This window comes from Pelophylax lessonae, assembly GCF_965119305.1.
Source record: "Pelophylax lessonae genome assembly, chromosome: 2".
NCBI lineage: Eukaryota > Metazoa > Chordata > Amphibia > Anura > Ranidae > Pelophylax > Pelophylax lessonae.
Window position 1 is genome coordinate 100985528 of NC_138769.1, and position 12775 is coordinate 100998302.

Below are 12775 nucleotides of genomic sequence, written 5' to 3' on the forward strand. Positions count from 1 at the left end.
ATTGGTGTTGGCGTTTGCCCTTTTCTATACTCTAGAGCTTGGGTCTCCAAACTTCTAAGCAAAGGGTCAGTTTACGGTCCTTGACACTTCAGGGGTGCTGGACTGTAGACAATAGGAGTAAACAACACCTACGGCTTGGTTAGTGGGGGTAAAAAAAATGACTCAATACCCGTGGGCAGGACAAGTAATAGCAACCCATAATTGTGAGCAAGTAAGCCTCCCTCAGTTGGTATTCGTGGGGGGGGGGGGGGGGGAATCATGCCCCATCATCGGTATTCATGGGGGGGAATCATGTCCCATCATTGGTATTCGTGGGGGGGAATCATGCCCCAAGGGCCAGATATAGGCAAGCAAAGAGCCACAGCCAGCCTGCAGTTTGGAGGCTACTGCACTAAAGAAAAGTTGATGTAGATGTTTAGTATAACCAAAATGGTACACATCAACCTGACCCAGGGCATCTCAATTAGCAAAAAGCAGGTCACACATTACCAAGCTCAGCAGCAAATTAGAATGCACATAACCTACCTGATTGGGGGTGAATGGTGGACCTGTTCTTCTGGGAGGTGTGAATGGAAAAGGTGGGCGCATGCTGCGGGGCATCAGTGGAGACTGTTGGAACCAACTTAAGCTAGTAAATTTACTCAGAATACAAGATAAACCTCAGCTATAGAAAAATGATGTGCTTTGTGGTTTTCCAGTTGGCAAAAAAATAGACCATATAAAATGTAAATGCTCACGAATACAGTAAACTTAGTAATTATTGCACATTTCTCTACAACTCACTTTAAACTCTGGTGTTGAATTCCAGAAACCCAGCACTGCAATGCACCAGTGTCAGTCACTAAACCTCCTTGCTATGGATATACACTTTCAGCCCTAAATGCCACAGAAGATTTGAGGTAGAAGGAAAGGAGTGTGATGTTAAACCAACGTTTCTCAACTCCGGTCCTCAGGGCACACTAACAGGCCAGGTTTGCAAGAAAACTGAAATACATCACAGGTGAAATCATTGGCTGCTCAGTGATTGCACTATTCTAGTCTGCATTTCGCCAAGGTAATACTTAAAATCTGGCCTGTTAGTGTGCCTTGAGGACCGGAGTTGAGAAACACTGTGTTAAACCATTGGCTTATTTGCTACATCTATACCGCCTAAGGGACACCTTATAGGACACAGTATGTAGGCAAAACATACATCCCTACTGAGGTCCTGGTCACGCAGACCACAAAGAACTAATATACAGAAAAAAAAAAAAAAAAAAAGGGGATTGGTTAAACCAAAGAAGTTTTTTTTTTTTTTTTTTTTTTTTTTTTTTTAACCTCCATTTTTATTAGCCTTTTAAAATAACAAAATTACAGTAATATAGGAGGTTGGATAAAATGAAATGCAGCATAACACTTGATAATAAAAGTAAATTTTGTATAGGGATGACCCAAAAAAGAGGGATAACAGACTGCATGAGACACAGAGGGATTAGGTCTGAAAAGAGGGACAGGCCCTTCAAATGAGAGACTCTTGGGAGCTATGACTACATCTAATTATTTGTGCAGTTTAGCCCCATTATTTACACTATTTCAATATAAAGGCAGTAAATGTCCAAACCAAAACGAAGGCCCTGTTGAGACCTGAACATTTTTGATGCAGTGCTTGAAAAAGCCCTGCTTGCTGCTGCTTTGATATGGTTTCAGGGAAACGTGTTATTTAAGAGTTCCATGCTAATAGCATGTAAAATTAATCCAAACTGCACAAGACTTAAAGCATAAAAAACTGGAAAGATTTTTCCCGTAGTAAATTGCGATATGTACACAGCCTAAGCAAATTCAAGTGCAATCAGATCTTAAAACGAGTGGAGCTTATGGAATAGTGCAAGAAATTCAGAATCTTTTACCTGCCTATGAAACCGCGGTCGAAATGGCTTGGGGGACAGCCTACCCATCTCTGGACCCTTCAGCCTTGGTGAACACATATACCCACGATGCATAGGGGAGCCCAGGAACTCCAAGTTGGCTGGTGGCAAATATGGCGCCTTGTCCATCACTCTCACGATAGCCCTATCCTATATTATGTGACACAAGACAATTTGTTATAAAGACTTGAACAGAAACCCTTTAGGAGAGAAACACCAAGGCTGCCATTTCTGGGCTTTCGCCTGAAAAATGTATGCAGATAATTCCAACACCTCTCTGTCTTTTCTGATCTGCATGGTTTTAGTACGGAGGTCAATGAATCTGCATAATAGCTGGGCAGGTAGCATTTTCAGGAAAAGTCAGCATATCAGCCCGTGTATTTTGAGAAGGACAGATTAGCTTTATTTAAATATGCGAAAACCTTCTCAAAGATAAAAAAGGCATGGGGTCCATTTAAAAACATTTACAAGTTTTACACCTTTTTTCAGGATTAAAACCAATAAAAAAAAAAGTGAACCTTGGGTGAATGTTGTATAAATCTTGTTAGAAAAACCATAAGACTTTGGTTATAGCGCTTACCTCTTACATAATCTAATTGCATACTGCTTTATAATAAACCTGGACTACCCATGCTGATACCAATTGGTCTTAAAGGAATTCCATCTCTACTCCACCATTGTTCTCCATGTCATGTAAACTGCTTTTTTTTTTTTTTTTTTGTTACAGGTTCTAAAAATGGTGGATTGTTTGTTGCAACTTTGGGAGGATGTTAGAAGATAACCATTCAACATGTATTAAGAGAAATCAGAGAAATCTATCAGCTCCTCTTGAAAGGTTTGACACTACTATTTTGGTGAAAAAGATGGTTATGTAGCAAACAGTAGGCCCTAGGCAAAGTTTTAAAACTGCAATATTCAGTGTACAGAATTTAGAGGTGGCCTCTGGGAAAAATTGTAACTCTCCAGAGCATGCATTAGTGGACTGCTATGCAAAACTGAAGATCGTGCACACTGCCTCAACCTGTGCAGAGATTTTTTGAGTGCATGGGGCATCAACCTAAATTGCAGAAAAAAATGAATCACCACCACTGGGATTGGGTAACTCGTGTTATCCCTTTAAACAAAGGGTATCTGCCACCACATTTTTTTTTTAAAATGGAAACATGCACAGTTCCCACTACCTACTGTAGCAATTCTGAACTTTAAGAAATATCTGTGCATGGTGGCAAGTCTCAGATAGGAATGAGTTTGTACTTCCTTCAAAGAGGAAATGCAGCAAGTTCTTTGGATTTCTGTTTTAGAGCAGTTAGAGGATAAACAAAAAAAAAAAAAAAAATGAAAAAAAAAAAGTACTTCAATTCACTTCGTCTTGGTTCTTCTGCTGATTTAAATTCACTCAAAGTCTGATTCACTGGCCCTCAAATCAGTTGACATTCTTGCATGGTTTTGATGGAAATTGTGAGCCATTAGCTGCCAAATGCAGATGCTTTTGGTGGACCCTCTAGAGCAGGGGGGTCTCCAAACTTTCTAAACAAAGGGCCAGTTTAGTGTCCTTCAGACTCTCTGGGGGCAAGAATGTGACCAGTGGGAGTAGAAAATGCATTGGCGTCAATGGGAGTATGCAATGCTTCATCATTAGTGTTAATAGAAGGAATAGTGCCAATTGTTGGCATCAGGATTAGTGCCCTATTATTGGTGTCAGTGGGAGGAATGATGCTCCATTGTGGATGTTAGTCTGAGGAAAAGTCCCTTGTTTTAGGAGAAAGAATAGTGCAAATCAATATTAAGGGAAGAAATAGTGCCCCATCATTGGCGTCGAGGAAGGAACGGTGACCCATTGTTGGTGCTCATGGGCTGGATAAAGGCCTGCAAATGCCCCTTGCCACAGTTAGGAGAACACTGCTCTAGAGGGTGTCACTGAGTCAATCCTCACCTAATCAAGAAACTGAGGGGTGGGAGGTAGAAGTGCTGAAATGTTAGGGTCCACTGAAATCTTTTCTCAGTGCCAGTTTTCTAACTAATAATATTTCCAGATGACCATACAATCAGACAACCGATATATTAAATAAATGCAATGAAGTCACAACATGATTGATATCAAACAGGATATTGAGCTTATGTCCATTCTCTAAGAGATAAAATGTGCTTAATCCAACTGCTGTACATTTAATGCACAGATTTGTTTGGTATGAAGCTGATTATTTTGGTTTAAAAGAATTAGGACCAATTCATATCAATTTTTCCGAAATCTATTTTTTAAACCCTTTTTTTTTTTTTTTTATTTTTAAACCCCACACGCAGAGGTTAAATCCCCAAGAGCTTTTAGTTTATACTGGCTTTTTAATAATCCCAAATGCCATCATTTATGTGGGCAGGTGCTTGGTAAAGAATGGGGAGTGAGAAAAACACTGGCTGCAGCTGCTCTTTGTAGCTGCTGCCCTGTGGTGCTAAACTTGTAACAGCTAGATCAGCAAGAGCGAGCTGCTGGACAGGAAGAGTTCAATAAACTGTCAGGCAGCACTGTACAAACTGTAGTCCAGAGGAGAGAGACTTTAATGTAATCAAGATATTTTGAACAGTATTTCTCAGAGAATTGCCAGGAAAAGGGCTGCATGGTTTCAGGCTGTACAGGACACAGCTTCCTCTTGCCATGAGGGAGCACAGAGTGCGCACATTGCTATCCAGTGGGTATCAATACTGTTGCATAATGCTGTCCAGAGTGGGATTCAGAGTCCAGGTGTGCCAACAGCCAGAGTCACCTGGGTGCAGAGCAGAAAGTGGACTAGTTGCTGTGTATGATCAGACGGTGAGCTGCAATATCACTGGAACTGGTGAGCTGCTGCTGTGGGGATTTGCCATCTGCTGCTAGAAAGACTGAACCGTTTAAGTAAACGACCACACAGCCATCTAGTATCCTTATTGCTGCCTGCAGGCTTGACTGGGCCCCAACACTAGCTGGCTCAAATTATAACTAAAGGACTAAAAACTGCCCCTTTACAGCTGCTACACAGAGACCTTTCCTACTGCTTATGCCAAGAGGTACCTCTCAGAAGACATTGCACCATATCCTAGCCATTCTCCTAGAATGCATCCTAGACAAGTTATAGTATTATTCACTTTGCAGTTAATGCTTATATGCATTGTTTATTGCGGACTTTCCTGAGTCATGAGTTAATCTCAGTCTACCGCTACATTTATAAAAAGGCAGATAAATAATTTAGTGCAGTAAAACACTTTTGGTAGTTTGTGTGCTTTTTTCATATATAGAGAACTATACATTGGACCACAAATAGGGACAGCTGTCATAATAAAGATATGTGCTTCTAAAAAGGAGGGACAATCCCTCCAAAACAAAAAGGGACAGTCGGAAGATGTGGTAATAGAGATGTTCACTTGTACAAAAAAGTGCTGAAAGCACCAAAACACCATAAACAAAAGCACCAAAAGCACCAAGACAACAAAACACCATATTTGGCCATGTTAAGCCCTTTTCTTCTGCCTAGATCTCCAGAGTTAATTCGAATGGTGCGATTCCATAGGACAGCCAACTTCACCATCGTCTGTGTAATACATTAGGTCATTATAATTGTCGTTTTATCCAGGAGTATATTAAAAAATAAGCAATAACCAGATGAAAAGGCAGACCGCTTTTCCTGTAGTTTGGCCCTGATAAGCCCAAACAAAGGCATTCAACAAATTTTGGCATGTCAAAAGTTCAATGTTTCAGTGCAAGGTATACCTCTAGTATTTGTCCAGCAGGTGTCCCTCTTACTTTAGGGGAGCCCATCCAAGTACTCGAATCCATTGTGGACTGCAAGAAAAATCGAGTTTATCGATCACATAATTAGACAATGAAAAAAAAACACTTTTTTATTACCATTAATGGAGCTGAAATTAAAAATTTCAGTTAAAGCAGAATTAAAAGTGTACCCAATCACCACAAACTGAACATTGCAATTTAAATAATTTTTAAACTAAGCAAACCCACCCATCCAAGTCTTCACCCCCTAGCATTTCCAGCCATGGCCATCTTGAGAAAGGGCAGATGGTTCTGGAATTCATCTGCCCTTAGCTCAGACATGCATGCAAGAGGGTGTGCTTAGTTGAGAAATCCCCTCTTCCCAATAATAAAAAAAATGTCCATGAAGACTCATGGGATGTGTGACATCATTTTGGCCAAGGCCAGAAAACAGGAACAAAAAAAAAAAAAAAAAATGTGTGTGTATATATATATATATATATATATATATATATATATATATATATATATATATATATATATATATATATATATATATATAGTGTTCCTATAATCAAATATGCCCCATCCCATTTACTAATGCTAGCGGCATAAGGATTAAACATAGTTCATGTTACATGATAGGGAGTGGAGTTCTGCTTTAAGCCAGCTGACAGAATACGCAAGTCAAGTCTCAGCTTACGCTAAATAAAAGCTAAAGTGTAAGGGTGGCTATACGCCCATACGTCTGTTCAGTCTGCAGACTGAATTAATGACATCTAAAAAGGATTCCTCCATCCCCAACAAACCGCGCATATGGACAAATCTCTCACTGCACCCATAGTAGTCCAAGAGCCAACTCTCAAAATGCCTAAATGCCTGCATCTGGTTGGATGCAGGTACTGTTCAGCCAACAATTTTCGACTCTGTTCCTTCGTTTTTTTTTCAATTAAAGAATGGAGCAGCAATGGTGCTAACAAGGCAACCCACTAGTTGTATTTTGGTCACTTTATTATTAGGAGCTGCAAGAGATTTGTTTAGCAACCTCTTTGAGAATGGCTGACGCCCAAGGCCAGTCAACCCACTTCCATTGAGCCAAGTTAGGAATGAGAGCCATGCAAAGACTTCTAGGTCTCTGCAGTATTAGAACACATCCACTGCTGGAGGACAAGGACCCATTTTGCCACAAAAACAAACCTGTTGAGGATTTGGGAGGGAAGGGGGGGGGGGGGTAATGGGCTTTTTAAACAAACAAGGGTCCCAGACTTGGAAACTGATTCCACTCACCCCTCAAGTTCTTCCCATTTATCATGTAGGGCCAATTCACACCACACCACATGCAGTCCAGTGCATTATTTTTTCCTGCATCAAAAAATGCATGGATAGCAAGTTATATGGTTTTTAATGGCGTAGTTCACACCTGTGTGGTCAGTTCCAGTGCAAAAAAAAAATGCACTGGACAGCATCAAAAACGTGCACACAGCAAAGCATCCAGAGTGCATATGGACTATGTTTCTATGGCGTGAACAGGCCCTTAATGTTATTAGTGTCTGCAATGAAAAATAGGGACTGAGGAGGGGATGATGTCCAGATCTTTAACAGAAAAAGTTAAATATTCCATGTTTTACTATGGTCTCCAGATTGCTTGACTGTCAGCATATGATTTTTATTGAAGGTCATAGGTGTGCGCAGGGGGTGTGCCTGGGCACACCCTAATCACTACATGCAGTGCCAATTGCGCCTACAGTTCGGGCTTTCCCCCACAGTGCTGCTGGCTTCCCTATCCGCGGCTGCTGTGGGGAATGTTTCAGGATGGCGAGTGGGGGGGGGAGGGGGCTAGTAAATATGTCATTTATTTGCACCTTCCTTTTCTAAATGAACACTCTCACTCACTGTGTTCATTCATAGCTGAACCACAGCAAAACTGTGCTTCAGTTTGTGAATGAACAGGAAGCCTCCCAGCACAGAGCACTTCCCATTCATACACTGTCCAGTGCAGCTGAGGATGCAGATAAATGGAATGTGTGTTTGAGCTTTTGGGTGCACACCCTAATGCAATAGGCTGCGCACACCTACTTTGAAGGTTAATTAAATTATTCCATCGAACACAAACTACAGCAGATTTAATAAGTTAAAGTGCTTAAAATACCTTGTGCAATATGGCTCAAACATGAGCAATATAAATATTAAAGTGCTTACGTGTACAATAAACTAAAAAATTCCATCAAATACATAGAATAATAAAGTCCTTCTCAATGAAGTGTGAATTGTGGTAAAATAATGTGCAGTATTAGTAACAGTCCTTTTGAAATAGATGTGGAGATATAAGAAGAAAGTACAAGAGATGTCCAGGCACCCAGAGAAAGGTCACACCACCCTATGTGACAAATGGGATGCTTGCCGGAAGCTTGTGACACCAAGGTGGTGGTCAATACAAGCCTTAGTTGTTATAATTCTCCAAGTCGTTCACTACCGACTCCAACCTCGGTCATACATTTTTATTTAAGCCTCACAAAAAATAAAAAAACGTTCATGGCTCCTGATGTCATATGTGATGAAACGAGTAGGGAAGAGCAAGGACATATAACGTACCACGCATGGCCATTTGGAATCTGGTGACTGGAGTCATCTTCTCCTTGATACCTGCTTGGTATCTGCTTGATTGCTGCTAACATTTTCAATGAACATTTTTAAATGTTTAAAACGTGGTTTAGCTATGATCGGCTTTTCCATTCCATCCTTCTGTTTTAACGGGGCGAGACTAGCAGGCTGGGCTGGAAATCGCGGACCTTGCTCTGCTCTCAGGATTAAAAAAAAAAAAAAAAAAGTGGAGGATTGGGTTTACCTTTTTGGGGGTCATAAGCTTCCAGTAAGCCTCCCATTTGTCACAAATGGTGGTGTGACCTTTTTTTAAGGACATCTTTCTTTTGATGACATCTCTTTCAAAAGGACTGTTACTCTACTACTGCACATTATTTTACTTGAAACAACTATTTACACTTCAATTCAAAGGACTATTAATTGTTATCTGTATTCGATGGAATTTTAAAATGTATTATACAAAATAGCACTTTAATTTTTTAATATATAGGTTGCTCATATGAGAACCATATTGCACAAGGTATTTTGAGCACTTAAAATTCCTATTTTGTCCTATTGCGATACTTTTACCAGAGTATTGTGCCAGCAGCTCCCCCCCCCATTATGCCTTAGCGCGAAAGTGCTCTTTTTTTGTCATTACTCATATTGAATTGCCAGTTTGGAAGAGTCTTCTCCAAGCATACACAAAAAAAACAAAAAAAAAAAAAACACACAAGTTTACCAAATCGTAGTCTGTATCAAACTCTGTCCAGGTAGAGCCAAATCCACTATCAACAACAGCGCTGTCCAAACTCTGAAAGACAAAAGGAATATGAGTATTACTGGTTTAGTCTAGTGACAGAAGAAATTTAAACTCCAACTGAACCCTCTGTATATATTACTGTAACAAGGGCAGGATGCAAATATAGCAATAAACTGCTCGTTTAGGTTTTGAAAAAAACTTGCATAACACTTTTTGCTTTTACTTCTAACTACTGTTTTTCAAATTCCTGGAGTGAGGCATTGGTAATGTAACCATGGCCTCACAGATGCATCCTGGGAAGGCTACATCACCAGTGCCTTCTCTATCACATGACATGCAGTGTTACATGTCCAGGAAGAAGACCTAGAGTTTGAGAAAAAAAAAAAAAAGAAGGTCTTATTCACCCTTAGCGAAAATAGAATAGGAAAGAAAAATATATGCAAAAAAAAAAAAAAGAAAAGCCTGTTCTTTAAACTATAAGCATTTGTAGACTGCCATTACTAAACCTCTCTTTTTCTGCAATTTTTGATATTTACCACTATTTTTTCCCTTTGACTAAAATGCAAAATCACTATACATTACCCTAAATGGTTTCCCTGTGAATTTAGCTTTTAAAAAAAAGGTGACCATAGATAGTGGAAGTGTAGGCAGAGCAGTATTTATATACAGTCCCTTGCGAAAGTATTCGCCCCCCCCCCCCCTTGAACTTTGCGACCTTTTGCCACATTTCAGGCTTCAAACCTAAGGCTCGGGTCACACTATTGCGATGCGGGAAGGCTGCGAATTCGCAGCCTTTTCCCGCATCGCACACGCACCCCCGGCAGTTCACACTGCCATATGCGATACGCTGGGGGTGTCAATGTAATCTTAACGACACCCCCAGTTTGATCGCATATCGCAGTGCGATCGTGCAGTTCGCACAGGATGGGATCGCACAAGTGTGAACCGCTGTGCGATCCGATCCTGATGCGGCTGCAAAAATGCCTCCTGTGCGTGTTTGCACCGGGTGCGATGCGAATTTAGCCATACAAACTGTATGGCTAAACTCGCACCGCACAGCTGATCGCATGTAATGTCGGAGCAGTGCGCTCCGACATTACATGCGAACCCGGCACTCGCATGAGTGTGAACCGGGTCTAAAGATATAAAAAAACTGTAATTTTTTGTTTAGAATCAACAAGTGGGATACAATCATGAAGTGGAACAAAATTTATTGGATATTTCAAACTTTAACAAAATAAAAAACTGAAAAATTGGGCGTGCAAAATTATTCAGCCCCCTTACGTTAAATACTTTGTAGCGCCACCTTTTGCTGCGATTACAGCTGTAAGTCGCTTGGGGTATGTCTATCGGTTTTACATATCGAGAGACTGAAATCTTTGCCCATTCCTCCTTGCAAAACAGCTCGAGCTCAGTGAGGTTGGATGAGGTTGGATGGAGAGCGTTTGTGAACAGCAGTTTTCAGTTCTTTCCACAGATTCTCGATTGGATTCAGGTCTGGACTTTGACTTGGCCATTCTAACACCTGGATATGTTTATTTGTGAACCATTCCATTGTAGATTTTGCTTCATGTTTTGGATCATTGTCTTGTTGGAAGACAAATCTCCTTCCCAGTCTCAGGTCTTTTGCAAACTCCCATCAGGTTTTCTTCCAGAATGGTCCCTGCTGAAGAAAAGCAGGCCCAAACCATGATGCTGCCACCACCATGTTTGACAGTGGGGATGGTGTGTTCAGGGTGATGAGCTGTGTTGCTTTTATGCCAAACATAACGTTTTGCATTGTTGCCAAAAAGTTTGATTTTGATTTTATCTGACCAGAGCACCTTCTTCCACATGTTTGGTGTGTCTCCCAGGTGGCTTGTGGCAAACTTTAAACGACACTTTTTATGGATGTCGTTAAGAAATGGCTTTCTTCTTGCCACTCTTCCATAAAGGCCAGATTTGTACAGTATATGACTGATTGCTGTCCTATGGACAGAGTCTCCCACCTCAGCTGTAGATCTCTGCAGTTCATCCAGAGTGATCATGGGCCTCTTGGCTGCATCTCTGATCAGTCTTCTCCTTGTATGAGCTGAAAGTTCAGAGGGACGGCCAGGTCTTCGTAGATTTGCAGTGGTCTGATACTCCTTCCATTTCAATATTATCACTTGCACAGTGCTCCTTGGGATGTTTAAAGCAGTGTTAATTTTGGCAGCAAATTTCAATTTAGTTTTAGTCTTAAAATGGCATTTTAGTTTTAGTCCCATTTTAGTCTTCTGCAAGTGTTTTAGTTTTAGTCGTATTTAGTCGACTTAAACTCCAGTACATTTTAGTCGACTAAAACATCTTACATTTTAGTTGACTAAAACGTCCTACATTTTAGTCATCTAAATGGTCATGGTCAGGTCAGAGAGGAGGCCTGTAATGCTGCTGCCTGCAGTCAGTGCAGTGAGTGCACACAGTGCTGCTCAGAGTGCTGGATGGGGGTCTCAGGTTTAAGGATGGTCTCTGGTCTGACCCTGAACTGAAGTTGTTGAACAGGATGGGCCGGGCGGGCCTCAGCGGCCTATATGCACGCACACAGTCCTGGATGGATGGCGGAATCGGATGCCAGTGGTGACTGGTGAGTGGTCTGAGGGGACTCAGGGAGGCAGTAATAGCTGGCCTGGCTGTTAACCTCACAGTGGGTGCTCTGCTCTGGATGTAGTGGTGGCCGGGTGCCAGTGCCGTGTGATGAGTCGGGCCTTGCGCGTCTGGCTGTAGTGCTGCAGCTGCAGGGCTCTGGTGAGGTCAGGTGACTGGTCTCGAGTCAACTCTTGTAGTAGTCCACTCCTCACGTCGGACGTCACGGGGCATGCGTCGCCAGACGCCACACAGGCGGAGCTCCGTGAAAACATCCCTGCGTCACATTCTCATTTAGTTTTAGTTCGTTAACGAAAACGGATTTGATTTTCGTCATAGTTGTCGTCATTTGACGAAAATGTGCTATACTTTGCGTCTCGTTTTTGTCAGTTGAAAAATGCCGGTGACGAAAACGTTTTCGTTGACGAAATGAACACTGCTGTAAAATCCATTGGCTGTAATGTCATTGCACATATTACCTGAATATATTACCAACATTAAATATTAGGGAAAAATAGAAGAAAAGCCTTTTTCTTAATTGTTTAGTTTTCAGCAGCTTAGTCGATACTCCTTACTTATGCGTATGCGGTGGTGCAATACATGTTTAAACTTTAATGTGCTATTATTACATGCTCTGGATGGAATTGTGTTGCCGATATAGAAATGGGCAGCAGTGGAGTGTTAATTTTGATTGTCAATTTTTTATTTAGTTTTAGTTATAATCTTATGACTAAAATGCCATTTTAGTTTTAGTCGTATTTTAGTCATCTGAATTGTTTTAGTCGACTAAAATTGTTTTAATTTAGTCGACGAAAACGTTTTAGTCTACGAAATTAACACTGGTTTAAAGCTTGGGAAATCTTTTTGTATCCAAATCCGGCTTTAAACTTCTCCACAACAGTATCTCGGACCTGCCTGGTGTGTTCCTTGTTCTTCATGATGCTCTCTGCGCTTTAAACGGACCTCTGAGACTATCACAGTGCAGGTGCATTTATACAGAGACTTGATTACACACAGGTGGATTCTATTTATCATTAGTCATTTAGGTCAACATTGGATCATGCAGAGATCCTCACTGAACATCTGGAGAGAGTTTAATGCACTGAAAGTAAAGGGGCTGAATAATTTTGCACGCCCAATTTTTCAGTTTTTTTATTTGCTAACAAAGTTTGAGATATCCAATAAATT

General features: G+C 41.0%; 1 protein-coding gene across 1 annotated transcript in view; it reads right to left on the reverse strand.

The window, feature by feature from the left end:
• Window positions 1–12775, reverse strand: part of PATL2 (PAT1 homolog 2) — a gene marked incomplete at its 3' end in the record, with an annotated part of 141196 nt that overhangs the window by 96549 nt on the left and 31872 nt on the right. Inside the window, exons 5-8 of the mRNA XM_082244763.1 lie at window positions 8966–9037; window positions 5644–5715; window positions 1887–2054; window positions 526–609 (exon numbers count right to left, since the gene is read on the reverse strand). Of these exons, the coding sequence (XP_082100889.1) occupies window positions 526–609; window positions 1887–2054; window positions 5644–5715; window positions 8966–9037 (396 nt within the window). The remainder of the gene's footprint in view (window positions 1–525; window positions 610–1886; window positions 2055–5643; window positions 5716–8965; window positions 9038–12775) is intronic.